This window comes from Alternaria alternata (assembly GCF_001642055.1).
Source record: "Alternaria alternata strain SRC1lrK2f unplaced genomic scaffold CC77scaffold_9, whole genome shotgun sequence".
Taxonomy (NCBI): Eukaryota; Fungi; Ascomycota; class Dothideomycetes; order Pleosporales; family Pleosporaceae; genus Alternaria; species Alternaria alternata.
This window is the reverse complement of record NW_017306198.1, coordinates 450,614-475,342: the sequence shown is the minus strand read 5'-3', so window position 1 is coordinate 475,342 and position 24,729 is coordinate 450,614. Positions and strand designations below refer to the sequence as shown.

Here is a 24,729-nt window from a genome sequence, read left to right as displayed (position 1 = left end):
GTCTCGCCAAACGATGAAATTGAATTCAGCTTTCATTTGGCTACAACAGTTTTGATATACCTGCTGTATGCAACACCGACGTTCTGGGGCTTCAAATCACAAGCGCCAGCAGACATTAGAACGTGGTTGTGTGAAATCACTTGTGCAATTGGCGACCTTTCAATGAACAATCGAACTGACTTGTTATATACAGAAAGTGCTAAATAAAAACAGGATGCACCGACATGCCGAGTGATATGGAGATATCTATTTGTGCATTCGCTCATCATGCGAAGCTAGACGGTGTCCTGTTGACCCTCTGTCTAGGTTCAGCCTCAAGAACAGCACCTCCCAGAGGTACGTCAGCGCCATGTTGTAGAGGAGCGTAAAGCTCATCGTTCGTCGTCATGGCGGGGCTGTCCTGCCTCGTTTCCGCTCTGAAGGCGTGGACTTGTGCAGAGTTACCAGGTACGGCACCACGGCTACCCAAGTAACTAAACCTCCCAACCTGACTACCTGTAGTCACAGCCATTGGACGCTGGGGCTGTACAATCCCCGATTGTGAGCTTCCGGAGCCGCGCTTGTCGCTAATGTCAGAGTTGGAACGGAATTGTGTACCGTACATGCCAGGGCTAATCTCTTGACCACGTCGACCCTGACCATTAGCAACGATGCCACCGTCCGGACCGCCAGACTCAGCAACAGCGGCCTTCTCAGTAAGCTCTGTAGCGACCACGTGGGCATCATACTCGTTGATACCAGCAGCAAGCAACAGATTCTTCTTCTTCTCGATCTTGGCAGCGTGGTCCATGTCCTGACCTGGGTTGGCCGTCTCATATTCAAGAATTTTGATGAACTTGTAAAAGCCCGCCGCAATGATTGATCCAAGGATGGGTCCAAGCCAATAGATCCAATGGTAAGGTGCGAACTCAAGGTTAACGACAGCAGGTCCGAATGAGCGTGCGGGGTTCAGTGAGCCACCCGTAAAGTACACTCCGGACAACTCTGTGACGAACAGTGCAAGACCAATACCTGTTTAAGATGTCAGCATGAGCGACGTACCAGACTAGGTCTAATGATTACGTACCCACTGGTGCGATGAAAGTACCCTTGTGCTTCTCAGCTGCCAACATAAAGATGGTGAAGACCAACTGGGCAGTAAGGAACATCTCAATGAAGAGACCCTGCGTAATGCTGGTGCCTCCACCGAGAGTAGTCCGAACGTTAAGGTCACCAGGAAACATGCACTGGACCAGGCCAGCCGCAGCCATACCACCAAGAATTTGAGTGACGAACAAAAGGCCACCACGGACCCAGGGGAGGGCACCAATCAGACACATTCCGAATGTGACCTTTATGGCATCAGCAAATCTATTCGACTAAGAGTGCAGTGGGACAAAATCACTTACGGCTGGATTGAACAAACCACCACTGATTCTGAAGAAGACCCAAGCATTTACAGCAAGTGAGAAGCCAAAGCAGAGTGCGATGTACTGCAGTTGCTGAGGGTTGCTCCCTGCTTCCGCTACTGTCTGGCCTCCGGATGAAGGTATACTGTTTGCGACTTGTGCGCCGGATAGTGCAAAGTATAGGAAAAGGACCGTGCCAACAAACTCTCCGCACATGGCAATGAAATGGTTTCGAATGTTGTCTGGGACGCGGCTTATGAAAGGCATGCGAAGATCTGAATCGGTGAGGTTGGCATTTGGGTTGGCAGCCTTCGTGAAGGGAAGCGCAAAGGCTTTCCCTTGGACAGGCTCCTGTCACAAATGTTAGTATTGTCTTCCATGCTGATACCCTCAGCATTCGAAACGTACGTTGATATTCATTGCGATGATGTGGCTCCGAGCCAGGGGTGACGGGAAGGTAAACGTTCAGGTCAAGAAGGAAAATATTTGTTTCACCGAGGAAGATGGAGAAGACAGTAAACAGAAAACACTATCCACTTGGTTATCCACGAGAATATCGACACACATCATTACCAGAGTAGTCGGCTTCTGGCTCTACAACTGACGGCTACTCGAATGGTCAAAGCAAAGTGTCGTCATGCTTCAGCCGTTGACGCGACGGCCGCACGTCTGGATCCCGAACTACCATGCCTGCTACGCCTAAGGTATACTGGTAAGTTCTGGAGTTGGGTCAACGTTGAACCAAAAGCGGTAAAAATGTGGCTAACGTAGCATCATAGTTGTCTGAAAAGAGCGACGGATCGTGATCGTAGCTGGGATCTGTCGCGATAATGTGGCGCGCTAGTATCGGGGCGGGCTCCGATAGTCAGTCCAGGCCACGCCAGAGGGGACTATGTCCCGGTAACCTGTCTACCAACCGTTCATCTTAGAGTTTGTCTGCAGAAACGTCATGCGAAAATCATCGCAATTCGTTGTGTTGTTAACGTTCAATTCGAACTTCAGGCGAAACGATTGATCAAAAGTTGCTAACTGCGGGAATGAATGTGTTTGCACTATAAACACGTCCCCACTGGTTGGCAAACCTGAATGAATAAAACCACAGGCGAAATACGCGACTGCAATTGTGCGTGGCTGATCCGAAAACAGGCTTCTGCTGGTAGACGCTATTAAGCGCGGACCCTACCTTGACAGATTGAGAGCATCGGGTTTCTATTCGAGCAATCGACTTCTCGAAATGGCACCACTGCAAGGCTTACAACGCATGACTGCAGATGAACAGGCAAGCTCTTAGGAGTGGCAACGGGTTGTCCTGGTGAGCAACGCCACATGCTCATATTTGATGCATACCAGCCGCTACTGCGGTCTGGCGTATCCAAGCGGAAGACATGCGCAAGCCCCAATATTCGTTCACATCGCTGTCATATCGACGCAACCGTTCATTGTGTAGATGGATAAGTTTCAGAATCGCAGAGAATGCAAGTGCTTCGACATTGGATACTTCAACGCAAGAACAACTTAGCCAGGTACAAGTCTCAGCGCCCTCCAACAGCCTACATGACAGACAAGGCTTCACACAACTAGTTCAGCTCGCTACCTGGGTCTTGTGTTTGATATTGGAAAATTTTTGCTTCCAGTGGTCCGGAATGTTCTGGCTCAGAGTACTCTCCAGCGTACCTAGGTATATATCACCAGATTGGTGTGGACAGTTCAACAATGCGACATACTCCAAGCATACCCAACAACTTGACGGGATGAATACAGTTTGGCATTCAGAATTTCGCGCTATTTGGCACGTACAGTAGTCTAGGTTTCTCCAGAATGACACCAGCAAGATGTAAAAGACACATAAAAACTACTGCTAAATGCAGGAGGGAATCTAATGTTTGATCCAGAACGTTACGCGAGTCGGAGAATCCTAGCTTTGTCCGATTCCAGCCTACTGCAGCTTGTACCCCACATAGCTGACTGCGAAGACCTGCAGAATCGATTGCCTCCATCTTCCCAAGAAAAGTCTATCTTAGGGATATATTGTGTACAGCGAAGCGAAACCTCTATCAAGCAATCAACAGTTCGTTGGTTCCAAACCTCGCATCGGTGGTTTAGTGGTAAAATTAGCCGTTGCCATCCATCACAGGACAGTTTCGGCTAGCCCCGGGTTCGATTCCCGGCCGATGCAGCTTACAAAGCTTTTTTTTTTTTTCGTTCGTGGGTCCTGTGGACGACCGTGGTTAAAGTAGGTTGGAAGAGGAAGAAGAATTTTGGGATCCTGATCCGTGCACCCTGTGCCACGCCTAACTCTTTTCGCTCGCTGCGCCACATGCACCGCCACGTGCCCACCTCGCGTTTTCGAGACCCGCCATCTCTTTTCAGCTACGCGCCCACTTCGAGGCGATGTCTGCCTGGCTCATAATGCGCTGGCACACCGCATCCGTAGTTCCAGTCCTCGTAGTTGAGGTTCACTGCCATCGGCACCAGTTTCACAAGTACCCTACCCTTCACGTGGCGGTGAGGCTGTGAAGGTTGCTGCGAGTGATTTACACAAGCATAGTCTGAGCGTTATATTAGCAGCTCGTCTTTGACTCTAGTCCCATTGATTGCAACTCCACTGCAGATACACCAACATGTTCACAGGAACAACACCGGAATCGCTCATCCCTCGCTCGGATTCGCGCAATCCGGCGACAACATGCAAAGGCATTACTAAATCTGGGCGACCGTGTAGACGTCCAATCGATGCAAAAGTATCTGAAGACGATGGTGTCATAGCCGTAGTATCTGTTCTCAGCGATGATAGCGACGACGACGAGATTGGCGCTGCGGCCTACTTTTGCTGGCAACATAAAGACCAGGCGGAGCAACTGGCCGCACAAGCAACAAGCGGACCGGCAACTCAACTATACCCGCTGAAAGAGAGGAATAGTATCGACACACTTGTTGAACGACTGGGTGTCCTTGATTTTGGAGAGCCGGATGAAGCCACTAGACGTCAGAAGAAGAAGAGCACACAAGGAAGGAGAACATCTGGGTCCCGTCCGCCACGGCGCATCAACCGGCCAGCTACTTGGGATAACGTGGAAGGCCCGTTGATGTCTGTGCCGAGTGATGTTATGGCGGAGAGGAAGCGTCGGGACCATCGTCCGTCGAAACCACCACCACAAAGGAAGAAGCAGAGTTTTTGGGCGTCATTGTGCTGCGGCTCTGCGGACGACGACTACGCTGAAGTCGTGCGGCATAAGAGGAGGACAGACGAAAAGCCAACCGCGGATCATGAAGGACAAGAGGCACCTATGGAACAAATACCTCAACCACCACCTCGAGTACGACAAGATCATCGAAGACAAAGCGCACAAAGCTCCAGGCCGCCATCATCATCGCGACCACCGTCTTCATCTCGGCCAGTCAATGAGCCACCTGCTCGCAAACCACTAGGGGAGAAACCTGCTCGACCCGTAAACCGAACAACGAGAGAAGAGTCGGAGACAGCTAAGCTACTCCGATACATCCCAAACACATTACCACCACAACTCGCCTCCACTTTACTCGCACAACTCTCAAAGCCCCTTTCTCCTCACGACGAAGAAGGCTACATCTACATCTTTTGGCTCACACCCGAATCCGCTGGTCCCGCCCCATCCTCAGCCGCGTCCACACTGCTAGCACCGCCAACACGTTCAGATCAAGGCCGACGAACGTCAGATGTCATGCGACAATACTCAGTTAAAGGCGGACAACGACCTCGATCCAATACCGCTCGTTCCCGATCCGGAGAGGCAGACTCTTCACCAGAAAAAGACACCATTCTCCTTAAGATCGGACGTGCAAACAATGTACACCGCCGTATGAACGAATGGACCCGCCAATGTGGATACAGTTTATCTCTCGTACGATACTACCCTTACGTCTCTTCTTCCACGCCTTCTCCACAGCCCTCGCCTGCACAATCTCGACGCCAATCAAGTACGAATACCGATATCGTAAGGAAAGTGCCGCACGCGCATCGTGTAGAACGCTTGATTCATCTCGAGCTTGCAGACCAGCGTGTCATCAAGCAGTGCGATGCTTGTGGTAAGACGCATAAAGAATGGTTCGAAGTCGAGGCTACCAAAGATGGGGTCAAGAAGGTGGACGAGGTTGTGAAACGGTGGGTTGACTGGGACGAGAAGACCAATACGTAATGTTTTGGACATCGGCTTGGGTATGATGATTAGGGCGAAGTCGCTATGAGACCGATTATCGAGAGGGTTGTTAAACCTAAACTGGTTCTCGCGACATGTATTACTACCTCTACTGTAGCCAGACGTTCACATCATAATCAACAGTGTGTGGTGCGTATAGGTTTATGTATAGAAAAATCTCATTGGGGAATTGGGTATCTTGTGTAGCTATAGCAGCAATTAAACAATCAAGAGCGACAAAGGCTCGTGTTCTTAGCAAACATCCCGATATCCGCGGGTTCAGAATGCAATTCAGGTATGGGGGTTTGCCCGACGTAGCGGACACTGTACAACGGAGCTTTTGGTAGTGGTAGTGGTGGCGGTGAACAGGGGTGAAGCGCGGTCGGTCTTTCAAGTGGTTGTTGCAAAGAATCCAGAACTTTTCCGTCTCTTTTGCGTCACACGCAGTGACGACTACTACCCCCAGCGGTGTTGAATCTCCTGTTCCTCATAACATCATGGATTGTATATACAGTCGGGGTTATTACTACACTCAGCGTCACGGTGATAGGTCTCAGAAAAGGCCGATGCGCGGTCTCCAGTCGTTCTCGTTGACAGATTTTGGGTTGACGACGATCTGGTAAGGAAAGGGGTTGGCATCGGTGGTGGTGATGGGTGGAATGTGGTCCTTCTCTCGGTTTACGATGGCGATGATCTTATGCGCTGCTTTCTCTAGAGACTTTGTCATGGCACGGCGGACTTTTAGCACATCTATTGTCATGATCAGTAGCTTGCTTTGCAGAGAGTGTAAGAAAGCGTACCAGTCTCGGTCCGTGGTTGGGCGAGGGTAACGTCCAGCGTCCACTGCTCCCAGCAAACGTCCTCGTCTGCCTTGCTGAAGAAATACGACGTCTTCTTCCGCTTCTTCTCAAAGAACTGCACGACAATCTGCCCTCTTCCTCGCGGCTGGTGTGTGCTGTCTATCGCCCGTACTAGCGCAAACGTCTTCTGTTCGATGAGTGTCTCAAGATCGACATCGTCGATGGCGGGAAGGGTAAGGTCGAGGAGGTCGCGGGTCAAGGGCGAGATGGAGGTAAAGTATCGGTGGAAGAATATCGTGTGCAGTATCGCTGGAGCAAGGTCAACTATGGTCCACGGCGCTATCCGGGCGGGGAGACGTGTAGTGGGGTGACAAAGTCGCGCCGATGCTCAAAACAGACAGGTTGGAAAGGGAAAAAGGGACTCACCCTTGACAACATCCTTGACGCACGCCGCATCCGCAAATATCTCGAGGTTGTACTCTGGTCGCCTCCGTGTGTCCATGCTGGCATGTGCTGTGCTGGAACCCGAAGCGTGGGCAGAAGTCCGGGTAATGCGCCGGGCGGCGTTGGCAGGCGATCGTGTCGCGGCGAGGCGCTCGAAGGCTGTCGACGTTGACGGTGCGGGAGTCGCGATAGCAGTCTCGTGGCGGTGAGTGGGGCGTTGTTGCGGGAGTTGTCGCGGGAGCAAGAAGTATGGAGCTGAAGATTTGGGGTTGTGCGGGGCAGGAACGGACGAACACGACGACGGAAATTGAGAAGGAGCGGCCGGCATGCGTGAGATCATCAAAGAAGCACAATCCTGGCTGGGCACCATTTTCGCCTAAGCCACGCCTATCAGCGTCTGTTGAATGCATATCCCGTGGAGCCCTACAGCTATTTGTAACCCCGTCTCAGCCACAGCCTGACATGTCTCACGCTCTGAGACATGTCCTCGAGTATCGCACATGAAGCCGTCATCTGCCTTGCCATATGAATCACAATCTCGTCACGTCTGACATACCACCACGGCGTGACTGCCACGCCCGGAGGCACCAAGTATCCGCTTACGAACGGGCCGCGAACATCCTGCTCAGCTTCCTGGACCAGGTTCCGACTGCGCTAGCATAGTTCGTAAGGCTGCTTGACATAATCCTGCATGACCAAATCTAGCTCCTCCAAGCCATCTCGTGTCTCGCATGCACGTAGCCTGGACCAACAGTTTGCAGCCCGTCCAAGTCTGGATGCATGCATGCTGTGGTTGTGAGCTTCTCAAAAAAGACGGGTGGGTGGCTCCAGTCAGGCTTCAGTCAGGCATCACTCGCCGCACGACGCTTGCTAGGCCCACGATCACATGTCAGCGCGAATCTACTAGCGACGAACAGTAGTAGTAAACTCGACCCTATGCTACCGCCTGTCGCGAACACTATGACTCTGTACAGTGAATATCAAATCCTATGCAGTTCGCAAAGGCACAGGCAAGCAAGACAGGTAGTAGCAATGAATGTGCAGTGGAAATAAGCCAGGTCCCAGTCGTCTCTCGCAAATAAGAATTAAGGTTGAGCCTCAACCATCACGCCAAGACCCAAGTCGCGCAAGTCGCGTCACCCTGTCCTGCCCAAACATCCACCCAACGAACAAGACATGGTCGGCACAAAGCGGAGACGCGACGAAGAAGACGTTGATGAGGGGACACCGCAGAAGTCACGCGCACGATTTGCAGAAGACGCTCCCGATGAGCTAGAACCGCCCGAAGCGCAGACACCGTCCAGAAAGGGGAGGACACAACATCTGGCCGAGCATGGGACACCACGATCCATCTTGAAGAAAACTGGCCTGATAAATGGAATCGCTGCGACGCCCAAGTCCAACCGGAAACTGGTGTTTGAAACCCCTACAAAGTCCGCAAAACGAGACTCGCCAAACGGCACACCCACCATTGTTCGCAACGCCGATCGCAGCGCACGAAGGAAAAGCAACCGACGTATACTAGAGCGCACACTGAATGGCGATGAGAGCGACGAGGATGCCTTGGATGAGGAGGAAGACCTTGCAGAACATATCTTAGGGGAAGACGCAGACGACACTGAGCAAGGTGAAGAGGGAACAGTACAAGATGAGGTACCTGTGCCAGAGACACCTTCAAAGCGTGGAAGAGGTCGACCTAAGGGGTCAGGAAAGGTAGGACGACCGCGAAAGCAGCGCTCACCTACGCCTCCGACTGAACTGCCACCGCATGAGGAGTACTTCTGGCAAAACCGTCCTGGCGGCACCAAAACCTCCAACAACACCCTCTCTGCGCAGAGCCTACTCAACCACGATGAATACTTCCAAGCAATACAAACTTACCAAGACCGTCACCAATCCGAGAGAGAGTTCCTACTTGAACTGCATGGCCGTGCATACAACCAATGGATCTTCGAGCTGGAGGAAGGATTCAACATCTGTCTCTACGGTTACGGTTCGAAGCGCATCATCACGGAGCGATTCACCGCACGCCTCTATCGACATCTTATAAATTCCGCGCCGTATAAAGGGACAAAGAAGACACCGAAGATTGTGGTCATAAATGGATACACAGCTGGCACAACAATCAAAGATCTGTTGTTGACCATTGCATCAGCAGTGGTACCAGCAGGACTGAAGTTGCCTAATCAACCTGCACTCCTACTCGATTTTATTCTCGAGCATCTCACAAGCAACTCGCCGTCGCATCCAGTACCCGTCATCTTGAACTCCATCGACTCGCCCTACCTTCGGAAGACGCCAGTACCCTCCATGATTGCCCGTCTAGCTACCCATCCCTCCATCAACCTCCTGTGCACGGCCGATACACCCCACTTCCCTCTCTTGTGGGATGTCGGTATGAAAACGCAATACAAATTCCTTTTCCACGACGCAACAACCTTCGCCCCTTATGACGCGGAGATAGACACGGTTGAGACTGTGAATGAACTCTTGGGACGCAGCGGTAGACGTGTCGGCGGAAGAGACGGTGTAGGCTTCGTCTTGCGGTCATTACCAGAACAAGCCCGAGAACTGTTCCGCATCCTTGTCATGGAGCAGCTAGCACTTTCACTCATGGAGGGTGGTGATATGGAACAAGACGACGAAATCACTGCTACGCCAAGGTCCAAGAAAGTGGAGAAAACCAAGAACGTTCTTCCAGAGTCTGCGCAAGGCGTTGAGTACCGTGTGCTGTACCACAAGGCTGTCGAAGCATTCGTTTGCACAAGTGAAGTTAGCTTCAGGACGCTGCTTAAGGAGTTCCACGATCATCAGATGATTGAAAGTAGGAAGGATGCTATGGGTACAGAGAGATTGTGGGTGCCTTTTAGACAAGAAGAGTTGGAAGGTCTCGCAGAAGATCTCGCTGGAGAGGCATTTTGATCGGTTTATGGGTCGACGTTAATTGTATACTTTACTCTCTTCTTCCTCTTCTCTCTGCTATGTTTATTTCTCGTCTCTACTTCTTACCATATGTTTCCTTACTTTCCTCTCTCTAAGACACGTCGTTTCACTTTCTCTTCACAGAGTGTCGGTCATCATTCCCGTCCTCGTCACGTTGTTCTTTTCCATATGTTGATTGTCTTACTTCAGAATATCTCGGCTCAGTAAACGACTAACATGCAGGCCCGCATCCCTGGTGAGATCTCTTCTTCTGTAATCTGCCTGCCTGATTCAATTGGTATGCAGGCATCAAAGAGCAGTATAGCTTTGTTCTCCAGAGTTACAGTATATCTTGGAAAGCTGGGTATGGTGTTTGTGGAGTTTTAAGCTGGGTGGGGTCAGCCCGGCAAAGATCGACTCGGAGTTGACCAACTGCAAGATGTTCTGAACCCCGCACCTGAGCCGATTTCAACTATGCTGACCCTATAGATTTTTGATAACAATATATATTACATTGTTTGACAATCTTTCATCGAACAACAACAGGTCGCTTAGCTCAGTTGGTTAGAGCGTGGTGCTAATAACGCCAAGGTCGCGAGTTCGACCCTCGTAGTGACCATCACAGCCGTTTCTTTTTGCAAATGTGTAAATCTCGTTATAAAGTTGTTGCAGCAGCCTTCCTTTTTGCCAGGTCAGTCGGTCTAGGATGGGAAACATAACACACATACAAGAAGAAAAGGAAAATTCGGCAAAGAGAGACAAAAGAAGCAGCTAAGGAATCTATATATCTAGCAGATGGTTAAGGTAAATACAACGAAATATCCTTGATATAGTGTAGCAGTACCTTCCTCTCTTACTGTATACATCACTTTCCGAGTGTCAGCTTTACCACAGTTGCAGACCCTGACTCACTCCTTGCATATCGACGCTTCGGCAGTTTGATTCTTAATAGTATAATGTCGTCGCTCGAGGCTATATTTCTCGACGTAACATAAGTGTGTTGTGTGGACTATTCAGGCATTGACTCTAGTCTTTTGGTAGGAAGTCTGGAAGTTGTTCTCTGCCATATCCAGTGCGAGTTTACTAAGTGGGAAATGCTACATCATACCAGATCTTGGAAAAGTATGTGAGCGAATCACATGGTATGCATAACGAAGATGTTATCTTGTATATTTATGGTGATACTTTGTATATACATTTTTGAGACGTGAGTTATAAAGTAAGTAAAACAGTACCTAGGTAGACAAACTTGCCGTATAGCTGATTTTGTATAGCATTTCAGTGCAGTGAGATTACATGTAATGCGTGACTGCCCACGTCAGCGCCGAATGGTAAACCGATACTCGTACCACTTCCTTTGTAATCATGGTAAAATCCTACCTATATACGGGCCTGATCCGCCCAAATTTCGGGTCAATCGTTCAGACCTCACGAGGTTGTAGCCTTGCACAACTATGCCTCACAAGAAACTGTGCTTGCGAGTACTCGCATAGAAGCAGTTATGTTTTCTTGCCAGCGAAGACTTCGTCCTTCCTGGATAAAGACTAGTGTTTGGTATGCACATATAATCTGCCCATAGAGCGCCCGAGATCATGGTCGCTATTAGGAGAAAGCTGATTGGGGAAGAGGGTTCGAAGACCTATACGAAGAAGTAAACGATATAGTGATATCTTGAAGCTTGGGTCAGCCAGAGTCAGCACCGGCAGGCGGGTTAATGTTTGCGCACCGGCAGGTGTTTATCATTGCCGATTTGGAAATCTTCCGAAGTGCGGGGAGGGTATCTATATACAATCAAATCTCCGACGCTTGATCGTTTCAGCCCTTGTACACCGCACTACCAAGCCAATGTACATTAAACATCATCCGTGCGCCATGGAAAGGTATCATGCGTGGCCGAATGATAGTGTTTGCTGGATGGGAGTAATATTTCTGCGCTTCGACCCACATGCCATCTCATATGTCCGCCTCCCTAATCTGGTTGTATAGCCGCTCCTGATTACAACCACTACAACAAAGGAGGTGTGAGTGGTAATCAGTAGTGGGGACAAATCAAAAGAGAAATCGAGATATATCAATAGGCATACCGTAGTACTCCCCGAGATGCAAGCTTTCCACAGCCAGCAACCACATCTCTTGTGTCGATACGAGCAATCACATCTACCGTCATGCAATTCTCTCTTCTTCTCGTCGCGGCACATGCTTGCAGCGCATCTGCACGCCTGACTTGGTCTTTGGCAAAAGCTTCCAACCCCACTGCTGACCAAAGAGATGCATACACCAAGATCGAAGCCGCGATGACCAAGGCCGTTGCGCGCTACGAAAAGTACTCTGATGCCAACAAAACGATCCGCGTAGCATATGCACCAGGTGTTCCTACTGCCGAAGCAAACTACAACGGCGACCTACGCTTCGGCTCGGATCACGCTTACATGACCGAAAGGACAGCGATGCACGAAATATCCCATACGTTGGGAGTTGGCCAGACGGCGGCTTTCAACACGAAGTGCGCAGCGGGTGATTGGAAGACAGCGCTACCATTGTTGAGAAGCTTTGATGGGGCGAATGCGAAGATTACTTGTGGTGGTGGGCATTTCTGGCCATATGGTAAGTTCCCGTTCTACAAAATGCACGTGAGACATACACTTACTTCATACTTCCATATATGTAGGGCTGAACTATGAGACGGAGTGGAGCGAAACAAATGCAAACCGGCATGTGCAGATAGTCGAGGCTATGCTGACTGATGGGATGTGAGATGGTACTCGGGACTAGGTAGACTATAAGACTTTAGCATTGCTACTATGTCAATGGAACCTTGATTGGTCGTCATGATGTCACATTGGAAGACTTCTAGGCTTCGTGTGCGAACAGTGTTACCATGTGGAAATTTGCTGCTGAAAGTTATTGATGGAGCATGACAACAAGCCCCAATTACGTCGGGGTCTACTGCTTTAACTTCCATACGCTGAGCATGTCTTCACCGCGGCTCTGCTTAAACGAAACTGGTGGCTTCCAGTATACGACTCTCTCGAATGAGCCCTTTTCTTGGCCGCCTCCAAGAAGATTGCCGGATTCGTCAAATAGACCGTCAGCACCTTCAGCCAAAAGATTCCAGTGTACGCCATTGAGACCCCAAGGCGGGCCCTGATCTTTCAAAGGCTTCCACATGGGGAACTCGAGGCATACGAGGACGCCAGTTGGCGACAAAAGACTTTTCATGCGCTCAGCCCAGTCTTTTCTCATCTCAGGAAGTAGGGCACACAGGAACTGGATCGAGACCATCAGCCCTCATCATGAGTACATCGAACTGCCGAAGCCCGGCATTCGGAACTTACCGTATAATCATAGATCAGATCGAAGCCATGGAAGTCTGGCCCAAGATGGGCCTCGATATCCTTCTTGAAGAAGTCGCCGAGCACGACGTCAGCATGATGACCAGCCGAAGGCTCCAAGTAGGATTTTACGTTTTGATTTGCAACATCCACTGCTCCCTGAGAAATTTCAAGACCCCACGTCTTGAAGCGATGGCGTGCTAAGAGCGCCACATCATGTCCTTTTCCGCAGCCCTAGTGTATGATGAGCCTCTTTTGTGGACCAGTTCGTCAAGAGAAACCTACGGGTACAAAGGCCTTCAATTGTCGTCTAGTCTTGTCTTGAAACAGCGTCTCACGATAAGGATGTTCTTCCAGGAATGTAGTCAATGCAGGCGAAGGCTGGCCCCGATCCCACAGATCCTGCTCATTCTTTTCCCATAGTTTGGCCCACCCGTCGCCTTGCGCATCCCGTGTCCTGAAACCGTTAGCTATGGCTACGGAAGTGGCGGAACGTAGCGCTCGGTACTTGTATTCATCAAAGTGGGAAACCAAACGGGTTCTGTTCTCAACGAAGCGGGCCTCGGACGCCATGATCTGGAATAATGCAAGGATTCAGGATGTGACGGCAGAGTGTGAGACCGTTTCCGTGAGGCTTGAGATCCGTTGATCAGTGCGCTGCGCTAATTCGGTACCTGGCACTTGGACCTGACTGGGTGACAGCACATCCTTGACGTCACCCCACCTTTTTATTGACAACACCAGATATTCGGATACCATACTCCAGAATCGCAAAAGCTTGGAATACTTGGAACTATCTTGTTGCGGCCCATGTCTCATGGAGCTGTTAGCCTGAGGCTGTGTCGAGCTTAGTGCTTCTACCAAGCCAACGGCGTGGTAGCTCGAAGATCAACAACTCGTCGAAAAACATGTAGCATCAACAGTAAGCACAGGCCGGCTGTGTAACACCCACTACTGACTCCAGTCTGGCACTAGGGGATATACAGCCTGATATGGTACGCTACCGGATAGATGCCGTCCTCGTCTACGACTGGTAGCCAATGATGATCTGAGCATTGCTCTAATTTACATAACTTGGAGATTGGCTATGCTGTGGCCCAGCCGAGATCCGAATGGGACTATCTGACTTCCTGTTTCCTCGCTTCAAAGAGCCACATCTCAGCCACTTAGAAGCCAAGAGCTTGGAGATGGACGTCATAGGGGCGCAGTATGAAGAGCAAGAATAGCGCTTTGCGCCTGGCAGTAGGAGCCGAGATACCCTTTGGTCCCACGAGAGCCACTCAGAGCTTGAATCGTTCGATTGCGCTCGCGCGCCGTCCCAGTGCGCTGGCGCATAACAGTCTCCTATGATGTTCGAAGGGGGTGCCGCTTGTGATTCTACAAGAGTCACAGCAGCCGCACCCTCTTGGTATGAGTCCTGAGCCCCAGTAAACGGTTCTCTCCTCACCAAGCCAATATCGTCTCCTGAGACATACATCAGCATATATGGGTCGCCTTCTCTCTAATCCAATACCACACAGCACTCGGACTTTGTACCACTTGCGCTATCGGGTCACTGTTGTATTCTGCATACTTGCGCTATTCCGGCAACAACAGCTGTACCTGTCTAGTAGACAAGCACTCTTCGAGAAGTACTCCGCAACCAACTTCAACTCATACAACGAAGAAGACCTACAAGCTCGATCTTGGCCGCCTAATGACGAGCAAACAAACTTTCAAGATGAGCTAGTAGCGAATCGAGCGTCTTGGAAAGTGCTTGGTGAAGGTTGGGAAGGCAAGGTATTCGCCTATGAAGAGTGGGTTATCAAGACATTTACGCCAGGGCGGAGTCCGTTCCGGAATTGCGCGCCCGACGCGTCTAAATGGCCCACGGAGATACCCGCATCACTCCAATTTGGAGGTTCAGTTGATGACTACGGAAATGCGACACATAACGGCTTCCTTCCTGTGAAGGCACATTTCATGGCTTCCACGGCGCCTGGTGAGCTGGCAGAATGGCACCTTGTTACTCCTCCGTTGAGAGGCGGTAATCTTGCCTCGCTCTCCAAGAAGCTTTCCTTGGACGAACAACCAATGTCTTACGAGCAGATTGATGCAATCTATCGACCGGCCTTCAACGAATTACTGAAGGACATGGGCATCCTTCACGATGCAGGCTACTGCCACGACGATGTCAAGCCTGGGAACGTGTTCATCCAAGACGAGTCACATTGGGCGGTAGGGGACTTGGGCAACGTACGAGAGGTAGAACACCCCTATCATTCGTCACGCATTTGGAGAGACAATGGCCAGCTAGAAGATTGCCGTGCGAACGATGTGGTACGAGCTTTGCAGTCGTACCTGAAGTTTGTTCAGTCTTCTGCTGCTGACGAGGATGATTTCAACGCAGCCTTGTACGAAGGCCAGACACCCTTGAGCAGACTTTTTTGGTGGATGCTTGCGGATGCGCCGTACATGAGTACAGAGAAACTTGGTCAACAATCTCTTGCAGAGCACCCCGAAGCAGCGTATGAGCTTGAGGTTGGTGATAGATATCCCAAACCGGCTCGGCCTTATACTTTTCTGGACTTGTTCTCCAAGCGTCGAGCTCTGAAGAGGGCGGTCGATCTGGCACTTAGTACACGGATTGGTGAAAAGCGCGCAAGGCTGTGGGGTATGGTTTGGCTGTTCGGTGTACCCGAGTCAAAGGTCTGTTGAGCAACTTTTAGCGATTTGCGGCGTTTGATACCCAGGATACTCGACGTTCTCATCACTATTTAATGAAATCATTTCCTCTGTTGCAACAACTTAGTAGGCTCTACGTCATATGACATATGATATCTATCTGAACAAAGCAACGGCACCTTTTTGTTGCGTTGGGTATACCTCTCCTTTCAAGAATGTGCAGTTGGGTCGACGTATATGCGGTGTGATTTGCGGTGAGCGAGTGGGTGTCTAGAGAAGGAAGCGGGTATATGACAGGGGGGAAGCTTGCTGTCGCATGGCTTGAGCGGCTAGCGTGCGGATCATGACATGGCCAACACCAGACTCGATCCTCGAGTTATACACAACTCGCAGCCCTCGACGGTTTTCATGGCGACTTGACAGAACCTGGCGATGATCAAGCGCAACAGTAGCGACCACAACACTTGCAAGGATGGCAGCAACGACATTTGGGGCAAAGACCGGCCGCGCGACATCCACCTCCAGATCTCCATCTCCTTCGCGCTTGGCATAGGTGCATTTCTGACCTTCTGCGTTCGTCTTCGCAGCCTCGTCTTACTGCCCGCCTGCTGACTCTCCACCCTAGTTCCTCCGCCCACGATGGAAAGGCCTCTACGCTGCACGCAAGAAGCAGAACGACCTCGCGACCTCGCTGCCCGAGCTTCCGGATAGCCTTTTCGGCTGGATCATACCACTATGGAACATCACCGACGAACAGGTGCTGGCATCGGCCGGCCTCGACGCCTATGTATACCTTGCCTTCTTCAAGATGGCTATCAAGTTTCTGCTTGTTACGCTGTTCTTCGCCCTGGCCGTCATCAAGCCGGTGCATGACACACATCAAGAAAAGGAGGGAAAGAAAGCCCCGATCCACGAAGAACCCAGCTGGGACCATCTTGAGACACGAAGTACGATTTCTACATTCGCGGCCGAATACGAACAATACACCGACTACCTATGGATGTATCTCGTCTTTGTCTACCTCTTCACCGCCCTCATACTATACTTGATTGTCTCGGAGACGAGGAGGATTATCGATATCCGGCAAGAGTACTTGGGAAGCCAGACAACCATCACCGACCGAACCATCCGATTATCGGGTATCCCAGTGGACCTTAGATCCGAGGACAAGATCAAGAACTTCATCATGGACCTTGGCATCGGAAAGGTTGAGAGTGTGACTCTCTGCAAGGACTGGAAAGAGCTCGATAGCAAAGTCGTCGAGAGGCAGGCCATCTTGCGGAAGCTCGAGGAAGCTTGGACTGTCCATCTTGGAAGCCGCCAAGTGGAACGAAGTTTGGAGACTCTCCCAGTCGTTCAGCCACGTCCGCCACAACCTTCGGAAAGCAGCGGGAACGACGAGAGTGAGACAAGTCATTTCCTAAGCGACGCAGATCGGGATCCTGATTACATCACTCCTTACGCCCAGCAGCGCCCGACAGCCAAGATCTGGTACGGCCGCTTCAAGCTACGATACAAGAGAGTAGATGCCATTGACTATTACGAGGAGAAGCTGCGTAGGATTGACGACGAGATCCGCACGCTGCGCAAGAAAGACTTTGAACCGACCCCGCTGGCATTTGTGACCATGGATAGCGTTGCAAGTGCGCAAATGGCCATCCAGGCTGTGCTTGACCCTTCTCCACTGCAACTCCTAGCCCACAACAGTCCAGCACCACAGGATGTGGTCTGGTCCAATACTTACCTGTCTCGCCGTCAAAGAATGTTTCGATCTTGGTCAATCACCGTCGCGATTGGTATCTTGAGTGTCTTCTGGACAGTCCTGCTAGTGCCCATTGCTGGTGCTCTCAACACGTGCTCCATCCAAGAGGTTTTCCCGGGCCTGGCAAATGTACTGCACGAAAACGATTTTGTAGAGTCTCTTGTCAACACTCAGCTTCCCACATTGGCACTTACTCTGATCAATGTAGCTGTGCCTTTCTTGTACGACTGTAAGTGTGCTGTTTCTGAATGGCCAAAATTTGACATGCTAATGCTCCCCAGGGCTCGCTAATAAACAAGGGATGATCTCACAAGGCGATGTTGAGTTGTCAGTCATTTCGAAGAACTTCTTCTTCGTTTTCTTCAACTTCTTCATCCTCTTCACGATACTAGGAACTGCTTCCAATTTTCTGACGATGCTTGAGCGCTTCGCCGAGAAGCTCACCAGCGCCACACAGATCGCATACGCCTTGGCAACATCGCTCTCGAATTTACTGGGCTTCTATACCAACTTCATCATCCTTCAAGCATTCGGACTGTTCCCGTTCCGACTTATGGAGTTCGGAGCCCTATCTCTGTATCCGGTTTATCTGATTGGGGCTAAGACCCCCCGAGATTATGCCGAATTGGTACAGCCGCCAGTCTTCAGTTATGGGTTCTTCCTACCACAAACCATCCTCATTTTCATCATCTGCATGGTCTACAGTGTGTTGAGAGACTCATGGCAAGTTCTGCTTGTCGGTGTGGCCTATTTCATGATCGGCCACTTCGTTCACAAGTATCAACTCTTGTATGCCATGGAACACCGTCAGCACTCAACTGGCAAGGGTTGGACGATGATGTGTGACCGCGTCATTGTTGGTGTCGTACTGTTCCAAGTTACTGTCGCTGGCCAATTGGCTCTCAAGAAGGCGTTCAAGCGGGCCGTTATGGTAGCGCCGCTGGTCGTTTGTACTCTATGGTTCCTTGTTGTATTTGCGCGCACTTATCGACCACTGATGAAATTCATCGCCCTGAGAAGCTTGCGGAGTCCAGAACAATCGGATCTTGGACGCAACGTTCAGGAAGAAGCTGTTGCGTATGGTCAGGCTGGACTGAGAACTGTGGGTAGACTTACAGTAGACGAGGCCCGAGAACGGGGCCTGCGCTTCGAGAACCCCAGTCTCATTATGCCGTATGTATATCTTCCCCAATCCTGTGCGGCTTTCACTGACCCAAGGATGTCTAGTCTGGATGATGTATGGCTACTGAACAGACACGGTAGACCTCAAAACGGATCACACGGATCTGGATCTAATGATGCCAACGGTGCCAACGGTGCCAACGGCAGCTGGGAGTAGCCCAAGCGGACTTTCCTCAGCAAGGTTACGATTGCACCTTCTTGTATACGGTCCACAGTCTGGCCTTCTTGTACTCTTTGTCGCTCTTTCTTGATTTGTGTTCGTTGATACCCACCACCGCAATGAATTTAGTTATGAGCCTACAACACTGACACCTCACATTCTTTACTCACTCACCACAACCACCCAAACCTTTTGGGACATCTTATCCATACTACTTTTCGTATTCTTTTGTCACGCAAAGGCGGTAGTATTCTCGACGTGGCTAGTGTTTGTCTCACTTCCCGTCCGACCAGCCTCAGCGGTAACTTACCTCAGACCGGCGGTGCACCTCCACCTTGGGGGGTGCTTCAACCACGTCTTCCCAGATATACCTATCGCGTGGGGTAGCCGGAACCAAGTCTGAGCCAGCGCTTCCTATTCTTGACATCCAGGTGGCCTCATTCGTCGAATCTTCGACCACGCAACGACTGTCTCTCACTCCGTCCTGTACTTGCCACGAAAGAATGTCCCACACGCAGGACCACGCGAAGAAGACTCCACTGTTGGGTGGATCAAGCCGATCACCAACAATTTCACAGCACGAAGACTCCTCGAATACTACAAGTGACGTGCAGCCACCAGCTCCAAGACGCTCCGAAGTTCTCCGCCATGTCTTTCCTCGACCTTCAAGAAGTCGCGATCCTCACAACCATAAGAACATGCCTCGTGTCGCCAAAGCCGATTGTCCCAATACTGCCCTCGTGTCTCGGCTACAGTCCAGACCACGTGTTGCTTTTCACAGATACATCACATCCTTCTTCGGTGGTGCCCACGATCGTAACGTAGTCGCAGATCTTCCCAAGGCAAGATCGCGGGCATCCAGCTTTGGTTCTAGGCCGGGGTCCTCCCTATATGGTTCAGTACCTAGCCTGGATGTCATCTCACCTACTGCCTTCATGTTCAGTGGACCAAGTCTCCGGTCTGCCGGATCTCATAGCGATTCGCTGTCCCGCCTTCCAAGTCTCGCGGAGACAAATAGCGATGTACAACTAATACGTCGGGCACGAACTGACTCTTTTTCAATGCTCGACAGTAGCAGTGTTACTGAGGATGCAATATTGGAGCCTGGTGTCGACGAAGGCATTACCCGCACTGTAAATGACGTTCTGCTTGGCGTTCGCACGCCGACAGAAAGGGATGAAAGCTCTTCAATCGTTACACTCGAGGATAGCTCATCAGTCTTTAGTGACACACAAGAGCACGTCGTTCGCAATCGTCTTCATTCCGTCAGAAATAATTCCACTTCTCCCGTGTGTACTTTTGCTGCACTCCTCTCGCCATATTTGGATACGGCTACTTGGAGCGCGTTACGCCTAACAAATCGTGCCTGGTACCTCGCTTTAAGCGTTGCAGCACCACCGACGTTTCCGAGCTCGTACCACCTTCCGGTGGAAATACTTCACCACGTATACGATTACCTTAGTCCAAAGGACTTCAATGCCGTACGCCATACTTGTCAGCACTGGATGCGGGCAAGTCTTGATAAGAAACTGCTGACTACGATGCTAAGAAGAGGTGGCTGGCTGAGTGGCGCTGAGGATACCAACTGTAGAGCCCGCAGTGTTTCTTCTCATCCCATCGCAGACACTGTTTCGCAAAGCAAGGAATGGTTACTCAGTCGGCACCTTTCTCGGCAGTGTGCGTTGTCATCTGGGTGGACCGGAAACGGACTGGACACCAAAGTCGCCATTACAGAAAGATCCGAAGTCGACTTTTCTGAGCTAGCCAACGGATATGCAGGTGGTTTGGTATTTGCCACAAGTCTCTGCAGCAGATTCGTGTGCGTAGCACGAGAGACTCTAATCTACATCTACGACCTAGATAATGGCGTTCCTGTCCCTATCACGAGTGTCATCTGTCCAAGAAGGGTCCTCGAGGTAAGCATGGACGTCTCTTCTGGCCGACACGCAATCGCGGCCCTCCTCGAAGGACGCATGGGTCTGGTTTGCGAGCTCCATTATGGTCGCACGATTAGAGGCAACGATCCTGTTGAGGTTCACGTTGACGTTGATGGCCAAGAGAAGGGCACCGCATCAGCATCTATTCAGACCAGCTGTGTCAACGACTATGAGACCGGTATGAATCTTCAAGGACGCAGCATAGCTCGTATGCATCGTCCGTTCGTCCAAGAGAGAGATCCTGCAAGCTTTGACACGATTAGCGTAAGGTCGAACAACGAGCACATCAATCTCCATAACACCAATGATTGTCGGACGTACGATCAACACTTCATCAACCACGCATGGAACCTCATCCTGTCCGGGCCCTCGCGAAATCACACAGCCCAGGCAAATTGTATTTCCCGCTCATGTCTTCATAGTGTTCCTGTTGAAACCGGGACAACAACGATTTATCGCCACCTGTGCGCTGAAGACGATCCGCCACGCAGTATCTCGATATGCCCACAACGTCGCTGTGTCGCCTTCGGCTGTTCTGCAGGCATCGAGTTGCATTGGATAGATGCGCTCACAGGTCAAAGCCTGAGTCGTTAGTTTCCGCTCACAGCACCGAGTTAGTACACATTCCTTGTGTCTGCTACGTGACTAACACCCAGCAGGCGACCACCTGTACTTTCTTTCACCAAGACCAGGCTTTGAATCGGCCAAGAAGCTGCGTCTCATATCCAGTGCAGCCCATCCAGAAGACCGGCCCGCCATTAGCCGTAAATTCTTTGGTCGCCCTACTATGAGCGCTTTCTGGGGTTCATTTGGGTTTGAATCTGCGTCGAACCAACCAGGATCGCCGAACTGCGATCACTATCATGCTGTTCCCCTGAGCGACGGATACCACATTCTGTTCATCGACCCAGCCAATGGCCTACTAACATTAGGCTGCGACGCACCGCTTGGTGGACCCACGAAACTCCTTCGCAAGATCACATTCATCCCACCGGAAAAGTATATGGTACCAAGGCTGTACATTGCGGCTGCGGACTTGTCTCAGGGTGTTCGCGTCGTTGTGACTTACGGCGAAACCCTCGTGTTGTATAGCGTCCCCCCGGATGTCATTCAACTATCACAGATGGAGCAAAATGTTAAGAGCTGGGAGTCTTACACTGCCTCTACGAATCTAACATTGAGGCACCAGAGGGATCATTGGCTCAAATAGTGGGATGAGCCACTATCCTGCGAACCATCGACTCAACACGAGGTTGAGAACAACAGTTCAATATGGCCTCTGTCTATTAGTGGCACGGAAATCGGAAGATTGATAGGCGTCTGCGAGCTCGCAATACAAACTCAGCCGGAGATTTTGGTTTGGGCTTTCACGCAGACGTCTAGATGCAAAACGTGGCGTCTACAAGATTACACCAGGCCTGTTCGTGTTACCCAGAGGTATGCCTGCCAAAACGGCATTATACACAACTCCTTCTCTACCGAAGAGGCCGGGGATGTCAACATGACAGACGTACCACACGCTACATCGGTCAGGAAACCAGTCGATGTCCACCCCACGGGTGACGAAACTGAGACGTCTCAAGCACAGAGATCGTTTCCCATTGGATTTGACGGGAATGGTTCCGGCATCTTCAAGAGGATTCCTAGAGCACTAGCTGTGGAGAGTGATGAATGGGTGGATTACTTGGATGTAAGAGGTTCTTCGGAGGCACGGTATGGGGCCAATGGCGACGTGGAGATGTGGTACTGAGATTGAGGACCCGTTCAGAGTGGAGACGATGACGATGGCGAAGTGTAGTGAGCCCGATCGAGAAGTGAGCCCTACATTAGACATCCAACTATTTCTCGTAAGTCCTTTAACCTGACGATATTCTATGCCACAAAAACCATAACTCTCTGGGGAAAAGTCTAGATCAAACTGAAATCTTCTATTTCCTACGAAATGACGTCTGTTTTTCTCATAACCTCAAGTCTTCATGTTATTTTGCAACCTCACCATTGAGGGCAAGAAAGACTACATACACGCCTTCCCCCCACAACTCGATAGCGTATGCACGTATCTCAACTTCCCTCCCTCAACCCTAAACTCGTGACTGTCCGGCAATCCATCAGCCCCAACCTGACCTTGAACGCCTCCAAAATCCATGATGATATCAACAGTGCCATACTCCTCGTCAATAACATATTGCCTATTAACCAGCGGCACGCCACTAGGCACACCAACATCACACCTGTCTGTCGCCTCACCCTTACCCGTATACGCACCGCCTTCCAGACGTGCGCATGGCGAGCCCCATGGTACCTTGACGCTTTTGTTGTTGAACAGGTCGGCGTAAGCGTCTCCTGCTGCTTTGATGACAGCACGGGAGTCACGTTTCTCAGCAGGGATGGCGTCCCATTTCTCGTGAGTAGCCCAATAGTATGTTCCCGTGACGTTGAAGAGCCAGTCTCCCTTGCTCGTCCAGATTGTGTCGATTTGCGAGACTTTGGTGGAGTTGTCGAGTCGTAGTTGCGTTGCGATCACATAGGGTGCAGCGGTATCGGTGACAATGAATTCGCTGAAGGCGGCACATTGAGTAGTGTCGTGTTGGGATCGAGCATGATCAATTTTCATGGATTTGGAGAGGATGCCGGTCTTGATATCAACACTCTTGCGGTTCTCCGTATATGCGACGGTACTTGACAGAGAGTTAAAATTCGTCTGTCCGGCGGTTTGGGCAGCGAAGAGCTCATCAGTCACTGCTTTGAGGACTTCGCGCGTGCATGCTGCGTATGTTTGTATTGCCAGAGCGCTGATAATGGCGATGAAGAAGTTAGGCATCCTCGCGGGTGACAGACATGAACGTGAGACAGTTCTTTCTCGACCGACTTAGAACGGAGAATCCAAGCATGTTATCATTATCGCCAAAAGCCCAATGCTATCGCCTCAAAGGATGGGGCCTTCTCTTCAGCCAATAGGACCTATGAAAGATATTAATATGCCCAAGTTCGGCAGTTAATGATCCATGCATCAGCATAATATACACACATTTTCCAGATTGTATGAAGAGGAGATATGCGGAATTCTTCTATATCGTAATTTCATTAGGTGGGGAAGTTGTCGATCAAATGGGGTCCATCTACCATGTGATACTTCAGCGGCAATTGGTATGTCAAAGGGATATAAGGCCGTACTGAAGATGACCCGCTCACGCACAGCATATATTTCCGCATAGCATATATCCCCGCATAATTGCCTTTTTTCACATGGCTGACAAACCTTGCGACTAGCTTGCTGAAGTTGAGCTAGAGAGACGATGAAAGGTGATAGTCTTCTCGTTTCCATCCTCTCGGGTGGTCGGATCTGTGAAAGCACCCGTGACTGAAATGCTTAGTCTTTTGACTGCGCCTACACAAGACTGTTTGGTAGACCTACCAAGCTGGGAGCTGGAATATGAAGACACAGCAACTGGTAGTTCAGTGAGTTTGCTGTTGAATAATGCAGTTACGACAATTCCGAAGCGGTCTACTTCGTTACCCATATTTGGACTTTGACAGACCGTGAGCGCTACCGATATACCCGTATTTTGCTTATAATCCCGACATGTCGTATGAAGATGGCGAGACCTTCTGAGTGGAGCGTGGATTTCTTGGGACCTGTCGGTACGGTGTCGAAGTCGGAACGGAGACGACACGACGAGCCTCGTGAGGGCAAATTAGTGCCGGATTATATTTAAGCTCGAGCCCGCAGTCGTGGTTTGGTTTTATCAGCCAACAACCAATGAATTGAAACTCTGCGACGTCTTCTAAGAGAATAAGGGCAATACGGTGACTCCATTAGTGCAGTTCTGCTTGTGGCTCCTGTAGGTGTCCACGGGATGCCATTCTTTGACATCATAGTCATTGTCACCAGACCCCCTAACACAAGGCATATGTTTCCGTAGAGCATGACACACCTGCTTGCCGAGTTCCAAGCAGAAGCTC

At 50.5% G+C, this 24,729-nt stretch overlaps 10 protein-coding genes and 2 non-coding genes across 12 annotated transcripts; 8 read left to right on the top strand and 4 right to left on the bottom strand.

Annotated features, from left to right (window-relative positions):
• Positions 1 to 265: 265 nt before the first annotated feature.
• CC77DRAFT_934114 (aquaporin) lies at positions 266 to 1,604 on the bottom strand (the record flags this gene model as incomplete). The annotated part of the gene is made up of 3 exons (XM_018534364.1): positions 266 to 1,011; positions 1,067 to 1,331; positions 1,389 to 1,604. The coding sequence occupies 3 exons, from the start codon at positions 1,602 to 1,604 to the stop codon at positions 266 to 268; spliced, it is 1,227 nt and encodes a 408-aa protein (XP_018386548.1).
• Positions 1,605 to 3,476: 1,872 nt separating this feature from the next.
• CC77DRAFT_t39 lies at positions 3,477 to 3,564 on the top strand. The gene has a single exon. It is a non-coding gene; the product is annotated as a tRNA-Gly (tRNA).
• Positions 3,565 to 4,009: 445 nt separating this feature from the next.
• Positions 4,010 to 5,563, top strand: CC77DRAFT_987934 (DUF1766-domain-containing protein; the record flags this gene model as incomplete). Its single annotated transcript, XM_018536262.1, has 2 exons — positions 4,010 to 4,612; positions 4,823 to 5,563. The coding sequence occupies 2 exons, from the start codon at positions 4,010 to 4,012 to the stop codon at positions 5,561 to 5,563; spliced, it is 1,344 nt and encodes a 447-aa protein (XP_018386547.1).
• A 553-nt stretch (positions 5,564 to 6,116) lies between these two features.
• On the bottom strand, positions 6,117 to 6,865 carry CC77DRAFT_1030753 (DUF1649-domain-containing protein; the record flags this gene model as incomplete). Its single annotated transcript, XM_018526611.1, has 3 exons — positions 6,117 to 6,313; positions 6,364 to 6,672; positions 6,790 to 6,865. 3 exons carry the CDS (start codon positions 6,863 to 6,865, stop codon positions 6,117 to 6,119), a joined length of 582 nt encoding a protein of 193 aa, XP_018386546.1.
• Positions 6,866 to 7,855: 990 nt separating this feature from the next.
• Positions 7,856 to 9,928, top strand: CC77DRAFT_852433 (ORC2-domain-containing protein). The gene has a single exon (XM_018533432.1). The coding sequence runs from the start codon at positions 7,984 to 7,986 to the stop codon at positions 9,727 to 9,729; it is 1,746 nt and encodes a 581-aa protein (XP_018386545.1). The 5' UTR covers positions 7,856 to 7,983; the 3' UTR covers positions 9,730 to 9,928.
• A 346-nt stretch (positions 9,929 to 10,274) lies between these two features.
• Positions 10,275 to 10,348, top strand: CC77DRAFT_t40. Its single transcript has one exon. It is a non-coding gene; the product is annotated as a tRNA-Ile (tRNA).
• A 1,546-nt stretch (positions 10,349 to 11,894) lies between these two features.
• Positions 11,895 to 12,483, top strand: CC77DRAFT_934929 (hypothetical protein; the record flags this gene model as incomplete). The annotated part of the gene is made up of 2 exons (XM_018534406.1): positions 11,895 to 12,333; positions 12,398 to 12,483. The coding sequence occupies 2 exons, from the start codon at positions 11,895 to 11,897 to the stop codon at positions 12,481 to 12,483; spliced, it is 525 nt and encodes a 174-aa protein (XP_018386544.1).
• An 89-nt stretch (positions 12,484 to 12,572) lies between these two features.
• CC77DRAFT_851552 (S-adenosyl-L-methionine-dependent methyltransferase) lies at positions 12,573 to 13,762 on the bottom strand. Its single transcript, XM_018533429.1, has 4 exons — positions 13,570 to 13,762; positions 13,347 to 13,518; positions 13,065 to 13,295; positions 12,573 to 12,996 (listed from the first exon to the last, which is right to left on the bottom strand). Exons 1-4 carry the CDS (start codon positions 13,632 to 13,634, stop codon positions 12,673 to 12,675), a joined length of 792 nt encoding a protein of 263 aa, XP_018386543.1. The 5' UTR covers positions 13,635 to 13,762; the 3' UTR covers positions 12,573 to 12,672.
• A 784-nt stretch (positions 13,763 to 14,546) lies between these two features.
• On the top strand, positions 14,547 to 15,758 carry CC77DRAFT_933965 (hypothetical protein; the record flags this gene model as incomplete). Its single annotated transcript, XM_018534352.1, has 1 exon — positions 14,547 to 15,758. The coding sequence occupies one exon, from the start codon at positions 14,547 to 14,549 to the stop codon at positions 15,756 to 15,758; it is 1,212 nt and encodes a 403-aa protein (XP_018386542.1).
• A 246-nt stretch (positions 15,759 to 16,004) lies between these two features.
• CC77DRAFT_851615 (DUF221-domain-containing protein) lies at positions 16,005 to 19,079 on the top strand. Its single transcript, XM_018533430.1, has 4 exons — positions 16,005 to 16,298; positions 16,351 to 17,716; positions 17,769 to 18,660; positions 18,715 to 19,079. Exons 1-4 carry the CDS (start codon positions 16,158 to 16,160, stop codon positions 18,824 to 18,826), a joined length of 2,511 nt encoding a protein of 836 aa, XP_018386541.1. The 5' UTR covers positions 16,005 to 16,157; the 3' UTR covers positions 18,827 to 19,079.
• A 253-nt stretch (positions 19,080 to 19,332) lies between these two features.
• Positions 19,333 to 22,690, top strand: CC77DRAFT_1089187 (hypothetical protein; the record flags this gene model as incomplete). The annotated part of the gene is made up of 3 exons (XM_018529479.1): positions 19,333 to 21,355; positions 21,426 to 21,975; positions 22,057 to 22,690. 3 exons carry the CDS (start codon positions 19,333 to 19,335, stop codon positions 22,514 to 22,516), a joined length of 3,033 nt encoding a protein of 1,010 aa, XP_018386540.1. The 3' UTR covers positions 22,517 to 22,690.
• On the bottom strand, positions 22,649 to 23,843 carry CC77DRAFT_852009 (hypothetical protein). Its single transcript, XM_018533431.1, has 2 exons — positions 23,795 to 23,843; positions 22,649 to 23,727 (listed from the first exon to the last, which is right to left on the bottom strand). The coding sequence occupies exon 2, from the start codon at positions 23,585 to 23,587 to the stop codon at positions 22,781 to 22,783; it is 807 nt and encodes a 268-aa protein (XP_018386539.1). The 5' UTR covers positions 23,588 to 23,727; positions 23,795 to 23,843; the 3' UTR covers positions 22,649 to 22,780.
• Positions 23,844 to 24,729: the final 886 nt, after the last annotated feature.